The sequence below is a fragment of the Hirundo rustica genome, chromosome 17 (assembly GCF_015227805.2).
Source record: "Hirundo rustica isolate bHirRus1 chromosome 17, bHirRus1.pri.v3, whole genome shotgun sequence".
Lineage (NCBI taxonomy): Eukaryota > Metazoa > Chordata > Aves > Passeriformes > Hirundinidae > Hirundo > Hirundo rustica.
In genome coordinates this window covers 5,510,788-5,527,115 of record NC_053466.1, presented here as the reverse complement: position 1 = coordinate 5,527,115, position 16,328 = coordinate 5,510,788, and the positions used below count along the sequence as shown (strand labels likewise).

The window sequence follows — 16,328 nt, the reverse complement described above, 5'->3', positions numbered from 1 at the left end:
CAGCTGCAGGGGACCTGGCCACATTCCCTGGAGGGGCTCAAGTGTCCACCAGAGCCTGAGGCCACCCTCAATTCTTACAGCTGTTCTCACTGCCAAGCCCAGCTGAGCTTTTAGAAAACCCCTTGTTTGTTCAAAAAACAATTTTCTGTGATACTTCAAGGAAGTGCTTGTTGCACTTCCTTCCATGACAAACACTTCTTTCAACAGGCTTTGCTTTTCAACCTCTGCATCTGAAAGCAGCACACATTAAGTCACCCAATTTCATGCGCACATTGGATGAACTGGGAAACCAGTCTGAGGTTAAAAGCACCAGCCCAGGGAAGCAGGGCAAGAAGAAAACCCCTAGCATCATCACAAGCTTTGCACATGACAAAGCACTGAGGGAGAATTCTCAGGAGCATTCAAAGCCCACCAGCTCCTGTTGTTCCTAAGCAGAAACAGCAGAAAGCCAAGGTTGATGAAAGACACCCAGGACTTTCACTTCTACAGGAATTCCAGCCCCAGATGTACCAGAAGATACGAGATACACCAGAAGTGCAATGCAGCTGCTCAGGGAACTCACTGCAAGGCAACTGCTGGGTATGCAGGAAGTGTCTGAAGTTGTTTTTGCAGCCCAGACCAAGTTCATTACTGCCCCAGAAACAGTTTTCATAGACACCTCTTGGCTAAACGTGCTGTGATCACTGCAGCTCAGTAACTCTGCCCTTTAATATGTATAGCGCCAGCAGGGTTTGGGGAAGCTTAGTATATTATTACCTATATAGAAAATGAAGAGGAACCAGAGCTTACACAAACCAAGTCCAGAAGATATTTGTAATAACTTATTAGCCAACAGCTAATGTACACTCTGCCGCTTGGTTGTTTTTCCACTCTACATTATTTAAAGACTCTGCAAACAAACATCACCAAGGAAGTCATTGATTTTTGGCAGCCAGTGTGTGCAGTGACCAGGGTTAAACAAGGACCTGCACAGGCAAAGGAGATGCTCTGCTTGGCTTTCCCAGCAACAACATGACCTCGGTGGTTGGCGGCTTTATCTCTTCACTCTGTGTTGGTGTGATAAGAGGGCAATGCCTGAAAGGCTTCAGGGAGAGAAGCTGGTGTCTCCCCCAACCATCACTGGCAACAGCACCCTCTGAAAATTCAACCTCACCAGGCAGAGCTGGCCTCCCTGCTGCACCCACAGCAGCAGAGGAACATCTAGCAAGGGTATTTTCAGATCACAGATGCCTGTAGCAAGGAGAACACTCTAGTTTTGTTGGCAAAATTCTACAGATCTCTTTCTTGTAAGTGGGTCTTGAAATGCTGAAGCTACAAACGTGTAAAACATCTACTTCAAGAAGGGTCCTAGAAACAAACTCATGTTTGGAAAAAGCCAGTAGAGCTTCCTGTGGTTAAAATAGACTCAGCTGTCTAAAGAGACTTCTGGTTTCTCAAACAGGCTAATGGACTTCTCTCAAGCTGATTCAGCAACAGAAACTACTTCTTGTCCATTTTTATCCTTCCACTATATTTATGATTTTTTTCATTAACAAAACAAGGAAAAAATACTGCAAGCCAAATTTTGCAAGCTACGGTTTTCTCTGAAAACCAAAGCGAAAATGCCCAACCCACTCATTTCCACATCAAGAAAAGTATTACAGTTTGCTGTATTTTTGCAGAGGCTGATGTTCAAGAAGTGTTACAAATAATTTCCTCTGGACCTCTTATTCACATGTGCCAGTCCATACAGCCAAGCCTAATCCTGTCACTAAACAAGCTCAATGAAGGGAACAGCACAGACACAACCCCTAACTTTTCCTGTCATCACAAAGGGCAGCAGTACCCTGACCATGCCCCACAATAGCAGCAAAACGCCTCTGCCAAAGGCATTAAGCTGATAATTAATCAGTCTGGATCACTGCCTGACTTGTTCTTGCAGCAGAGGCCCCAGCGATGAAGTTACAATTTAATTGAGTGTAAAAATAGGCAACAGCCTCTGCTGTCTACAAATAACACACATCTGCTGATGAAGGACAAAGAAATGAAGAAACCTCATTAAGCAATACACTACAGATCACCCCAAGACTGTGCTCTGTTAAAATTCCTCACTGTGACACCAGGAGACATGGCCTTATGGACATTAGGACCCAACAGTCCTGTCTCCCTTTAAATTTTCTCTCCACCCATAATGGAAGGTGGCATGATCCTCTTCTTGGAAAGAGTATGTTTAGGTGTGTCCAAAGGGAAATGTCTGGGTGTACCCACAGTTAGTCATCCTCCTACCACAGCTTAAAAAGTCTGAGAGAGGAATTTTCCTCAGAAAAACCCTCCTCTGCACTCTATCCTTGCACCCAGCCTGCCACCAAGTTTAGAAAGGCTCTCAGGAATGGAAAAGAGTGAAAATTTGATTACACAACACTCCCAAGATTCTCTCAGCAGCGCAGTGCTCTCACCAGTCCTTGTGAGACCAGTGCTGTAGTAGACTCTGGGAAAAAAACAGCAAAGAATGACTTCTACCTCACAGGAGGCCTCTTTTTTAGGACAACTCGGGGATGCAGGAGGAGCTCTGAAGATGAAGGTAGCTCCAGGGTTACACCCCTGTGCTGAGCACTGTGGGGCTGACAAGGCTCCCATTGCCTGCAGTGGAGGAGCCATAAGAACTCAAGTCTCAAGACTAGTTTTATTACTCTCCTGGGTGTTTGCTGGCATCCCTGTGATGGCAGAGGGTTTGTGCCTCTCAGGAGATATCTACCACGAGCTGCTCAACACTGACTCTCCAACAGCACCCAGAGATGCTGCCAAATAAAGATAATTCTGCTGCACACAGATCTCTCTAAGGAGGGCCAGGACTTAACCAACTGCACCAACATAACAGAAGCACAGCATAAAGCTGAGGGTCTGACACTGGAAGATAACTTAACATCAAATGAAAGCTAGGCTTTTCTTTGCTACTTCCCCCACTCACTGCAGCAGAACCACTGCATGCCACATCCTCCTGTTTTGTCAGCAGGATCTCATGGAGTCAGTGCCCTTCTGAACTGTTGTCTCCAGTCATTGCTTTCTGACAGTGGCCCTGGAGTCACAAACAGTCCAAACAAACACAACTTTGCTTTACAGAAGCCAATTCTTGGGCCAACAGCACCTGGAAAGTCCCTAGCTCAGGCAGATGCTCCCAAGCCAACTGGGTTTGGGAAAAACAAACCTACTGTTCTCAAGAAAAAACTTTCCAAAAAGTAAAATCTCTTAGTGTTTCACACTTGTGGCTCACAGCTTGGCTTGAGCATGCTAGCCTCTGAAAAGGGAAAGGAAAACTGTCATGATATGCAAGGATTATCTTCTGATGCAACTATTGGAACAGAAGCAAGATAAGGGACAATAGCAACATCATTCACAAGTGTGGGAGAACCTATCAGTGCTCAACCTTTGGAAAACCAATCTAAAGCAAATAGCCAGAAGACATTCACATGCCTTTTGACCTGAAGTGAAAAGAAAAACAGGTCTCAGAGCCTCTTGTGTTTCTGGTCTCTGTCCCTGCTTATCCTCCTCACTCCTCCTGAACATCATCAGTAAGGAACTCAAGAACATTTTGAGCAGACTTCCAATTCAGGAGACAATTAATTTGGATGAAGAAAGGTAAAACCTACTGCTACTGACTGGGAAGTGTTATTTCCAGAGTCAGCAGATCTGTCACTTTCCAAAATAATGAGAGCTTCTAATTTCTTAATGTAGATCCCATGAAGTAAGCATCAGAAACAAGACCTGGCAAGATCCACAAACTCCTGTCCACAATCGGCCATTGACTGCATTCTGCTTCCTTCTGACCTGCCAGCTTGCTCTAGGACGTGGAACAAGCAGAAGGGAGGCCCTGCAGCACAGAAGTGCTTTATGGGTGGCCTTGAAGCAGGTAGATTTTTGTAGAACTGGAAGAACAGTGATGCCCGGGGTCAGCACTGCCCTTTGCTCCATCCCAGGCACTACCATACTCTCCACTGTAAAACAGACGAGATGTTTCAGGACAGGTTGTACTTCAGGGCAGATTAAAATCAGCAGGAAAACCATTCTCTGGTACTACACAGGCTTCAGGAAGGGAGGGAGACTATTTCCCATCTCCCTGGCAACAGTTCTAAAGTCTGCTTGCATGACATTAGAAAACAAACAGGACGTCATGTCCGTGGAGTTGCTCTTTTCCAGGCAGCTCATACCACCACAGCCAGATGGGAGCACTGCTAGTGAGGCAGCTCAGCCTTCAAGTGACCTAAAGAAACTTCACCATCCCTTCCACTGGACATGAGCTTCCAGCAGGTTCCTTCAGCCCAGCCCCACCTGTCCCTCCCAGGCACAGCCCTGCTGCTGGGCTTCACAAATTCACTGCTGGCTTCAGCCAAAGCACTGAGACCCAACACACTTGCAGAGTTCAGAGAAAAACCTGACCCTCCTTCGCAGGCAGCCAGGGCCTCTGCAGGGCAGCACGCCACAGCAAGTCACAGCTGGAGCCACCAGCGAGCCTAACACAGAAACCGAAGTATGGGATTCACCTCCTCATGGGGTACAGAAACAAAGAGCTGGGTTTCACAGGTCACACAGCTTTGGGGCAAGACCAAGAACATGCACATTGGAGCAAATTAAAACTTGTGCTGCTGGAACACCGAGAAGCAATCCCTTCTCTACAGCAGTCACACTGCTCTGGGGATAACACTGGCTCCTACAGCATTTGGGCCCCCCATCCAGCTCCTAGAGAGACACCACTGCCCAAAGACCACTGAATGCAGGCTGCAGCAAGGATAAGAGAAAGGAGAGAAAAAAAGAGCAGCAGAATCCTGAAAAGTTTGGACTTTCTGACATGGGGTAGATGGAAGTAGTTACCCCTTTGCCAACAGGTGGAATAATATCTAGAAGCTTTTTCAAACAAAAGCAAGCTCCTGTGCAAAATGGCATTATGTTAATGCTATCAAGAGAGGAAACTTCAGAATTCCAGCAACAATGACAAAAATAATCAAATCCAATTTGTTTTTCTGTATTTATTCCTCATACTATAAACTGAACATTTAAGGTTGAATTCCCCATTACTTTAAGCTCAGTCACATGTAATGGAATTAAATCCTTGCATACCTTAAAGCTGCATTTTCTGAGTCTGCCCAAGGAGCAGGGGTACTGGGGGGAGGGCTAAAGGCTGAAGTTTCAGTTTTAATCACACTCATTGAGACACGTTAATTGATTGAGATATTTGCAAATACAAGCAAAGTGATTCAGTCCTGAGGTTTGATTTTTAGTTTGATTAATGTAATGATTAATTCCCACTGATAAAGTTGGGAATTGCTTGGTTTTTAATGGTATATACCAAACACAATTGATACTGTGCAAAAGTTGTTTTGGTTTGGGTTTTTCTGGTGCATCTGGTTTCTTTTTAAGCAACTCTGAAAATCAGAGGTACGACCTCAGAGTTTTCTACGGCAGCTACAAGATTGATTGGCCTTTGCAAGTCTTCTTTTTTCCACCCCTTTATTTCATATTTCATTCACCAGATTTAAGAAAACAAGCACATTAGTAACCACAAAGGTGTGGAGACAAGGGGTATAAGAAAAAGAGCATGAGTCTTCTTTCAAATAATAGTCTTAATTTAAGAAAGGGGAAAAAAATCTAGTTACTGGAAGCCAGAGAAACACAAGATCAAACCTGCACTATTTAAACAACAGAGAAATGAGCACTTTTTAACATATTTAGTATGCTGGCTATGATTGCCAACCAAATGAAAACAGAATTGAATGCAAATGAAGAGTCTCTCAATGACTGGGGTGTGTGCAGGGTGAGGTGACACAGCACCCATGGGGACACGCAGAGCCCACCCCACAGCCCCTGGGCTGCCTCCCAGCCCTGCCTGGCACCACCCCCTGGGTCCCTGCACTCCCCATCACAGCAGCAGCTCTCACACCCCAGGCCACCAATGCACACAGAGCTGCTGGGAGTCTCTCCCTGCCTGGAGGTTTGTAAGATGCTTTGCTAAATGGGATCCCTAATGACTTAAAATTATGCATCTTTCATTTCCCCCACCGGAATCACACTGTCTGGTTGATCCCTACTATGCCAGCTCAGCTGACCTAATTCCTCCTGTTATTCTGATGCTAGGAGACAAGCCAGGTGCTCCTGCAGCCAGACTGAATATTATTGCCCTAAGCAACCAGTGATGCACAATTTGATTCATTTCTATCGGCCCCTCTTGAAACAAGCTTGCTTAGTAAACAAACGCAGCTCTGAGATCCCCACTTTGCATTTTGACAGCATCTCTATGTTTATGGTAGTATTAAAGGTCTGCACATTATAAAGCAGGAGACAATGCACAATTAAAGTGCCTCTTTGCTATACAATAAGCACAGCAGAGATTCCAAAGCTATCTGTGGGCAGGGCTTGTCCCTGAATTCTGCTGTGAACATTTGTTATTACATTTCTCAGACAGGAAACATAACATCTGAAGACAATTAAGATGCTTTCTCTTAAGCAAAGTATGTTTAGGCCTGCACCTGAGAAACATTGCCTTGGAAGATCACATCATTCATGTTCATTTTCTACCAAATTTGCCATTTGCTACTGCTACATGAACATAAGTAACAGCAGGGGAGGAGGAAAAAAAAAAAAAACCACACCAGCCAGACAACAAAAAACATCAAGCAAAACCATATATACTTATTCTGAAAACAAAAGCAAACCAAAAACCTCTCCTTGCCTTTGCAAAGACCACCACCTCTGCTGACCACCCCTGTGCTTAGCTTCTCACTCCCACTGTACCTCACTTCTGGGATGGAGGCAGTTTGCCTCATGGAAGACCCACATCCACTTCTCTGGGTGTTTTGCTGAAGCAAACCAGAGCCATCCAGCACCAACCCTCTGTTGGCTGGTCTGTGCAAAGCTTTTCAGTCGGTGGGAAGGCAGGTGGTGTGGGAAAGGAAGAGCAGCAGGGAAGACACAGGAAAGTGGAACTGTACCCTCAATTCTCTACACAAGATTGAGCACTAAAATGAGCTTTTGAGACACACAGGTTTATTGCAGTTTCAGAGTTTAGTGGCAAGTTCAGTCCAGTCAAAAAATTAAATCTTTTAATTATGCCTTGGTTTGAGCCTATAAATACTTGAAATAAATTCAAACAGTGTTTTTCCACCTGAATTTAACCCTACCCCGCCACTGATTAGGAGACACCTCTTCCTATCCATCATCCAAATCTTCACCTCCTTGCTTTGCTCACTCCAAATGTGTTCAGTCACCACAAGGATTTACACAGTGGAAATTTTCACGGTGGAAACACTGGTGGAGCTTCAAGAGCAGCGGCACAAGCAGCCACCACCAGAGCTTTGCTATCAAACTGGGGACACAACAGCCTTCCAGTTTCCGATTACTCCTGGGAAACATTCCTTAATCTGTCATTAGAGTCTGAGTAATGCCACCTTCCACAGGAGCTTTGGAGGCCATTAACCACCACGTCGCCGGCTCTTCCATGACACCGTAATCATGTGAGAGGAACACAGGTATGTGCTTTACACACAGCATGAGTAAAACAGTGATCATAATTTCAGAAATGCGGCAAGACAGCTCCCTCTAAAAAAAGCCCATGACTGAGGTCTATATTTAGTGGTCAACATTTGCTGGATGTTTCTGTGACCTGCACAGTGGGATACTGGGCTGGGGAAGCCAGCGTTAAACCAAAGTCCAACACTACAGAACTCTCAACTCTCCACAAACATGGCCATTCTGGTCCACTAAACTCTCAAGCATCTCCCTACAAAACTACTGGCAGAGGGTGGCTGTGTTTTCATCCTTTCCCCTTCCAGCTCTAAATTAAGCCAGATCCAAGCTTCAGTAAGAGTGATTCCCTTCAACAGATGCGAGGATGCTGACAGAGCAGGACAGCAGACACCCCATTCTTGTCCGCAGCACAAACAGAAAGAGGATTGCTTGGCAGTTCAGAGAGCTGCACTTTACACCCACTCACCAGGCAACCTGCCAGCTTCGCTAGGGGATGGAATTAAAACAGGATTTAAGCAGGCAGTTTGACCTCAGGAGAGCCATCTCCCAGACATACAGTGCCTCTTGAGTCATTCCAAGTGCCTCAGTGCAGCCCCATCTCCTGAGACAGGGCATGCAAACAGCAGCGCCTGAAGAACAGAAGATCCTGCATGAGGTGGCACAAGAGGTGGCGAGGCATGAGGTGACACTGCAGCGGCACTGATTCACCCGGCATCACGCTCATCAGCGCAGTGCTGCAGCACAGGTGAGCAGTGCTGGAGGGCACACAGAAGGACACAGGGGTCCTGGGGGACAGCAGGAGGCACGTACACAAGATGCGGAGTAGCATCTAAAGGCTCTATGTCAGAAAAAGGATGATGGTGCAGCCAGCACAGCACAACATCACAGCCCAGCAGCTCTATTGATCACAAGGACTTTCTACACAGCAGCAACACCAAGGCTGTCATTACCTGGCTCCCAAGACCAGCCTAAGGTGACTGATCACTAAACTGAGAAGTGTTTGTTCTGCCACCCGTGCCTTAATCCATGTGCACAAGAAAAAACTGCACTGCAAGGACTCCGTGTTCTTTGTCTCCAGGTGATACAGTCATCACTGCAGAAATATTTTCGGTGAGTCTGTACCAGATGACTGAGTTAAGCATTTGTCTCAGCTCATCCCAAACTGGTGAGTATAATAGCCAACCTGCCACCAAAGTGTAGAAAGCAGACCCCCAGGTAACATAGGCTGAGCCAGAAACGTCACAGCACAGTGCCTTGTGCAACGTTAATAGCTGTGTGGCTGCAACCACTCCATCCCACCCGTGCAGAAACTGGGGGGAAAAACCTAACACAAAAAACACCTGATATCTACACAAGCACAGTCATAGCTAGGCTGCTTTAAGAAGCAAGTTCAGCTCACAGCACACAGCTAGGGAAAATCTGTCAGTAAAAAAATACTTATTTGATGCAGGAAAATGCTTTCTAACATCCAAAGCGTGACATATCTAGATTCAGCAGATTTTCTGCCCTGGCACCAACACAGCCACATATGAAATCTTCAGCTGACACCTATTCAATGTGGGGAAGCTGGCACAGAACAGGGAGGGAAAGACACCCAGAATCTCCCACTGCCCAAAGATCTTAGCTACCTATGTAGGAACTTCTTCCTAGTGCTGGAAGAAGTTTTCTGGCACACAGCTCTCCCACGATCTGAAAAATTCAAGGGTTCTCTTCCTGCCATTGAATCTCCTCAGCTAATCAAGTGGTCTCTGATCACGGATTTAACGTCCCGAGACACAAAAAGAAACCAAAGCAAGCTCCACACACAGAACAAACCATTACAAAACACAATATAAAAATGAGATACAATATGAAACCAAGTAACACACAGCAACAACCACATGTGCTAAGCTTTCCCTGTCAATGTGCATGAAGAGTTGAGCTGATCCTCGGAGTCATGGGGACCAGTTCTCTAAGAAACTTTACTGCCATACCAAGTCCTCCTTTGGCAGAAACCATCATTTTTTGTTACTAATTTCCACCTTAAGGAACGAGGGCTCATTTGGCTGTCCTCAGAGTAAAATCATTTCTGGACCACTCTATTCCCTTTGCTGCAGACTGGGGACCCCAGCTCCAGCCCCTCTGCAAGCTAGCTGAGGGGTCAGGTAGTGCTCAGTAGCAACTAAAACACCCCACACGTGGTGGAATACAGCTTTTACTGTCTGCCAAACATCTCCTGTGCCTAGGAAAAACCCACACTGCAACTCCACACAGACGCTAAATAGACAGCGCTTCTAGAAATGTGATACAATAAGATTTATCCTCTTTTTGAGCAGGGGTTCCTGCATTAGGCTCCTAAACTATTAGCAGCACCTCTCATTAATACATGAGCACATAATAATGGGAATATGTATATTTCATTTTGTGAGCCATTCTCATGTACTGATGCTGTTCTGAGGACTCCAGCAAGGGGATCTATAGAAGTCCAGTTACTGCATTTTTACACATTAAACATTCATCAGAATCAATTATTCCTAGGAAGTTTCTTATTTTGTCATTATTTATGAACCAATATCACAAAGATCTGTGAACTTACAAGGAATACAGCAATTTTCCCAGAACTGAAAGATAAATTAAGGGTGCCAGGGTGAGAGCTGCTTGTCAGTACTAAACGTCAAGTACTGCATGTGTTTGTCTGGAACAAATCTAGCCTTACATCAAAAATCCCATGTTGTGAGAGGTCTGGCTAACATGAGTTTTTAACCAGGAAAATGCAAATGAAAGCATCATTGGGTGTAATCACTCGCTTACAGCCACTGTGGTTTTGGTAACCATTTCCTTGTGTGAAAGAAATACACGAGTAAAAGTTAGAGTCACTGTTGACAGGCAGTGCAGAGGAAGGCAGGGCACAAAATGCAATGACAGACAAAGCTACAGGGCAACAATAAGTTTCACAGGAAGTATTTTTTCCCTTTTGCTCTGTGTTGTAATACAAGAATAAACATCTTTTTTAGGAAGCCTACAAGTAAGGATTCAATTAACTGCAACTATGATATTTTTGAGGATAAATACATACGCAGCTACGAATGAAGCTACTGATCCGGTACCAGGGGAGCAATGTGAGTAAGTAGCAGTCTTTTCCACAAAATAAGGAAAGGTGGGCAGAAACCAGCCTTCCACAGACCTGCACTTTTACCTTTGCAGGTAATTACTCTCACACAACCCCTAAGCAGACACAGAGCAAGGCCAGACACACTACACACACAACATATGTTGTTTCAACTGCAACAGACTGTCTGGTAATAGCTCACCTCACACCAGAGGAGAGCCCACACCCAATACCCCCTAAATAATCTCATTTTCTCTGAGAAATCAAATTACCCAGGTCATACGAGGACTCTATGACAAAGCAGGCAACGAAGCATAAAGCTGGGCATGTCTTGAGCTCTGGACCATTCTCAAGTTCCTGTTTTGTGGTATCTTACATAGTTTCTTGCTAAAATCTCACCAGACTATACTGCTAAACACAGAATTTAATAAAGCTCATCACAAAAGGAGAAAAACACATTTCTATAATTGTAACAGTGATGAAATTGCCCCTTTTGCAGAAAATGTCCTTCTCAGCAGCAATTTGAAGCAGGGAGAGGAATCTAACAAAAGTTCTGAAAGATCTCGGTAAGCAAACCCAGCAGCATAAATGCTTCATACAAACACAAACTATAAAGCGCAGGAGCAGCCACTCACTCTCTCAAGTGAAAAGTTAGTAAGCAAATTAGGAAGGTACAGAGAATGAAAAAAAAAAAAAAAATAAAAAATGTGAGATCTAATGCCTCAAGTGGCCTGTGCCCACAGGAAGCTTTCCCAGCTACACTGCAGCACTCATCAGCCCAAAGGCAGCCACCGCTTTGCCAGATCAGGCTGGCTCAGGAGCAATGCACAACTACCCAAAGGAGGTTTCCGAGCAGCAATCCTGCTCCCCGCCAGAGCAGCCTGACATCCCCTACGCCCCCCTCTCGCCAAAACAACGCCAGGCATTAACCAGCGTCCAAGGCACCCCTGCAGAGCCCCGGCAGGGATGGAGCCGGGCGCGTCCCAGCGCCGGGAGCTGCGGGACACGGCGTGACACCGGCGGACTACAGCACCCAGCAGGCACCACTGACCCGGGGCCGGGACTCACTGCCCGGGCTGACGCGAGGCCACCGGAGCCAATCCACGGGAGAAGGAGGAATTGTCAACAAACAGGGCGGCCTGCGGGACACGCGATACCGGCGGCAGGGCAGGACGCTCCCGATAAGCCACGGCAGCGCCAGCCGGGGGTCACTCATCCTGCACCGCAGCCCCTCATCCACCAGCACTGCCGCTCCGGCTTAGGATTCGCATATATTTTTTTTTTTTTTTTCACGAATTGCAAAGAAAACTTGCCCCGTTACCAAGCAGGATTTAACTAAATAATCAGAGCAAAAAAAAAAAAAAAGGTTGGATGATATGTGTTTGGCGGCAGATGGGTTTTTAGCCCCTTCCTGATTAGATCTTCAGGGCTGACTTTGAGGGAAAAATGTCTGCTGCAATTTTTAACACTTAGTGACGACCGCAAGGACAACAGAAAAATGCAAATTAAAATCCTCTGGAGCTGAAGACAATCATATGCTACAAAGTCACGCTTGCACTATTTTTACATGGCTTAGGAAAAAGAAATTTTCTCAGGAAGGGGATCCAGACCAGAGAAGGAAAATAAAAAAGTGGGCACGCCAAAAATAACTACTGTTAATTTTATTTCTAACATTTTTAGAACTTAAAAGCTTCCAGCACAGGCGTATTTCCCACACTGCATTTCACTGTAACATCCTGGAGCAGAAGCTCCCACCCCAACTCCCAACTGCACATGAGTTGTGTGGTCCAGCCAACAACTAACACATGATCTGCTGTGTTTGCTTATCTTTCCCTAACTTATCAGAAGGCTTCCCCACCCCCAGTACACATCTGAATACAAACATTTGTTAAAAACTGAAATTTCACAGACTCCATTCAACCTTTCCCAAACAGAGAATGCTTTGACATAATTGAATGCATTTACCTGGAAGTCATACAAGGCAACAATGTTTTCATGTTTCAATTCCTAGAACAACAAACAAACAAAAAAATACCGTAAGCTAGGAGCAACAAAGGGCATATAGAACAAAGACTGAAGAAAATAAGTCAGTCTGCCTTTACCTTAAGAATTTTTATTTCCTTGCCCAGCAGTGTTTGTGATTTTGCAAGGTTCTTCTTGTTAATACATTTCACAGCTACTTCCAGCTCGGGTTTCTGAAACAGTACATAAGTAACACAAACAAATGTAAATTTCAGCATTCATTCACATTAGGATAAGCAGCCTCTTAACAGATTACAAATATCACTGAAAGAAGTGTCTTACAGCACCGGTAAAGGCCTCTCACTTCACATCCTAATGCCTTTCCCTTACTTGTTCAGACTTGCCCTTTCCTGAATTATGCTTGTCAGCCCAAGGAGAAAAAAGCCCAAGGTTTAGGTTTTTGTTACTACTTTATACAATGATTATCCTCTTATTTAATCACTAGAAATAAATGCACTGTGGGAGCCGTGGCTTATCCCGAGCACTAATGATGGAAAATCCACTGCCGGATTGGTTTCCTTTTATTTACCAGTAAGAGATTTCTCCTCCTCCTGGAAAAATTAAGTGGAGAACGAGAAGACTTCACAGACGCACACAGAAAAAAAAAAAAAAAAAAAATCCAAACAAACTAAAGAGTTTCTTTTATAGTTAGTTTGTGGGGAGTTTTTTCTCCCTTGTTTTGGAGGTGGGGACAGGTTTTGGGTGTATCTGTGGCCACCCCACGGGCAGCTGATGGCCTCCCAGCCCCAAGGTGAAGCCACCTGCCCGGCTCCTGCCGGGACACACGTCTGCTTGGAAGAAACTCCAAGGAGAACAATAATAAATAACAATAAACACCGCGAGCCCGGGGCGATGCCCAGGCTGGCAGCAGCCGCCGCAACCGGCGGGGATGCGGTGAGCGGGGCGCGCTGCCCCCAGCTCGGCCCAGACCAGGAAAAAAATAAATAAATGGAAAGCAGAAGCGCGGTGGGGGGGGGGGGGAAATAATAAGCAGGGATTCTCACCTCTTTGTGCCTGCCTTTGAAGACGACGGCGAAGGCTCCGTGTCCGATCAGGTCCTTCCTGCTGAACTCAAACTTTCCCACCGTCTCCATGGCGCTGCGCCGGGGGGTCCCGGGGGCCGGCGGGGAGGCTGCGGCCGGGACGGCTTCAGAGCTGCAAAGGGACGAGGAGGAGGAGGAGGATGGCGGTGATGAAGGAGCTGCCTTTAAAGAAAATTAAACCTCTCCCAATCCAAACACGACGGGGGCACCCCCAGCCACCGCCCCCCCCGGAGCGGTCGGGAGCCGGCCCAGCCCCGCTCCCGCCGGCCCCGGCAGCTCCGCGCCGGGCTGCGCTGCCCACCTCGCCCTCGTCCATGGGCTGCCTCTTCCTGCCGAGCGGCCGGGAGCCGGGCATTGTCAGCGGCCGGGGCGAAGCTGGCTCCTCAGCAGCGGGCCTCCCCCATCTCCTCCTCGGGCCGGGCCGGCGCGGCTCCTCGGGCCCCGCTTCAGGCGGGGCTCCCCATGCCGAGCCCCGGCCCCCCCGCCGGCAGGCGCGGCTTCGCCGAGAGTCCACCTTAAGCGCGATCCACCTTAACGCCCGGTCCGCCTCACGGCAGCGCTCCACCTTAAACGCGATCCACCTTAAGGGCCGCCCGCGCCCCCGGCTGTGAGCGCTGCCGGGGCCGGGGTCGCGGGGCCGGGGTCGCTCCGCGGGAGCCGCCGCTCGCTCGGCCGGGCCCGGACAAAGCTTTGCGGAGCGGAGCGGGCGCGCCGGGCGGCGCAGGCGCGGTGCGGGGGAGGCGGCGGGCGGGCAGAGCGGCGGCGGCGGCGGCGGCGGTACCTGAGGCGGAGCGGCCGGGCCCGGCACATTTAAAGGCGCCGCCTGCCGCCCGCCTGAGTCAGCGCCGCGCTGCCGCGGCCCCCGCGCCCCCGGCCGAGGCCGGGCCGGGAGGGCTCCTGTCAGCCACCCGCCCTGCCTCTGGGAGGTCACACAATCATGGGATGTTCTGAGTTGGAAGGGACACACGGCGATATCAAAGTGCGGCTCCTGGCCCTGCACAGCCCCAAGAATCCCACCACGTGCCCAAAAGCATTGTCCAAATGCTTCTTGAACTCCGTCAGGCTGGGTTGTCACCACTTCTGTAGGCAGCCTGTTCCAGTGCCCGGCCACCTTCTAGCAAAGAACTTTTTCCCAATATTCATCCTGAACCTCCCCTCACACAGCTTCAGGCCATCCCCTGAGGCTCTGTTACTGTCACCGCAGATCGGTGCCTGCCCTTTCACTTCACAACCCCAAAGTCGCACGCCACAATAAGGTCTCCTGTCCATCTCTTCCAGGCTGAACAGACCAAGTGATGTTTCAAACAATTAAACAAATGGTTCTGGTTGGGTGAAGTTCACCCCGGGAGCTGTAAAGTGTCCAGGCGGACCTGGTCCCAGTATCCCCAGCACCCCTTCCTCTCCCCCAGCATAGCCCACCTCCTCTTCCACAGTCTCTGGCCCTTCTCCACCCGCTCCTGTGCCAGGGCACCACGGCTCCTCCGCGGGGAGCCAGCCGGGCCTCCAGACGTGCCCGAGGGTGCCTCCATGCAGCTCTTCTCTGATAGACTCTTCTCGATGTCCTGCTCCAGAGCTCGGCATGGAATCACTGTTGTGATAAACCTTTCCTGCCCCCGAGCCTGGTGTGGTTTGGCCATCCCCGGTCTCTTGCTGTGCAGTGACCCACAAGCTCTGCCCTGTGGGTGTGGGCTCGCTGGTCATTCCCTCCCTGGCAGGAACCTCTCGCGCGTTTGTCCCATCCTCTGCTCCGGGCTGCCCAAATCCACCAGCCCTGGCGGTGTCCGCACCGCTTGCGCACTCGCTCCTGTTTGTACCCTTATCACAGCGTCATATTCCGACTGCAGAGAAAACAACGCGCCCCGTGGGCAGCACCGCTGCTCGCACGCTCTGCCCGAGGTTTGTTCTTTACACAACTGCGCCGTATCGACCCGTGTAGCGACCTGTGTCAGCGCTGCAATTCCAGACCCTGGAATTGCTGGGTGATGCTCCGCAGACACCCAGCACACGCGGTGCTCGGTGTCGTGACGCTGGGTGGCTGCAGTTATCGCCGCTCTCGGCAGAAGTTGGGCACAAGCAGCACTTCACAGCGTCAGGACGCGTTATCTACACAAAGGCATTGGCTGACTGATACGGTATCTGGTCCAGAGTCTGTTGTCCTTGGTTCCTAGATTAGTGGTGTTCAGGTACCTTCCTCCACTTAAAATTTGAGTGGGAAAATGACAGTGTGTGCTAAATGCCAGTACAAAAGTAGCAGTGGTTGACTGGTAGTGATTGGCATCTCAGATTCCAGCAGTTTAGTGCTTGTTGGGAGCTGTGAAAGTGACAAGGATATTTTTCAGTGGGAATCTGAAAACTTCCTCTGTTGAAGTAACCTTTAAACCAGAACGAGACTAGAGCACCTTTGTGATTTCAGCAAAAATTATTTTTAAAACTGCTTTTAAAAAAATACAATATAATTAGCTAGTTGTTTTCTTTCACACTTCTGTGATCTACATCTACAATTTCAAGCCTTTGTCAATGATCACGAGGGGTTAATTTAAAAACTAACGCAGAAACCAGTAAAAATGTCAAACATCATCAAACTTCCAAAGAAAAATGGTACTTGGCAAATGACAGACTTGGGAATTAATTTTACCCGTTGTTAAAAGCCACTGTCTCTAATGCAGAAGGTCATAGTTGCA

At 47.9% G+C, this 16,328-nt stretch overlaps 1 protein-coding gene across 6 annotated transcripts in view; it reads right to left on the bottom strand.

The window, feature by feature from the left end:
* Positions 1-14,269, bottom strand: part of ULK1 (unc-51 like autophagy activating kinase 1) — a 76,889-nt gene extending 62,620 nt beyond the window's left edge. The window contains exons 1-4 of one of the 6 annotated variants that reach the window (XM_040080561.2): positions 13,949-14,269; positions 13,609-13,809; positions 12,685-12,777; positions 12,548-12,589 (exon numbers count right to left, since the gene is read on the bottom strand). In XM_040080561.2, the coding sequence (XP_039936495.1) occupies positions 12,548-12,589; positions 12,685-12,777; positions 13,609-13,809; positions 13,949-14,002 (390 nt within the window). In that variant the 5' untranslated portion in view covers positions 14,003-14,269. The remainder of the gene's footprint in view (positions 1-12,547; positions 12,590-12,684; positions 12,778-13,608; positions 13,810-13,948) is intronic. The other 5 variants (XM_040080566.2, XM_040080563.2, XM_040080564.2 and 2 more) reach the window with 5 other exon arrangements.
* Between the last annotated feature and the right edge of the window lie 2,059 nt (positions 14,270-16,328).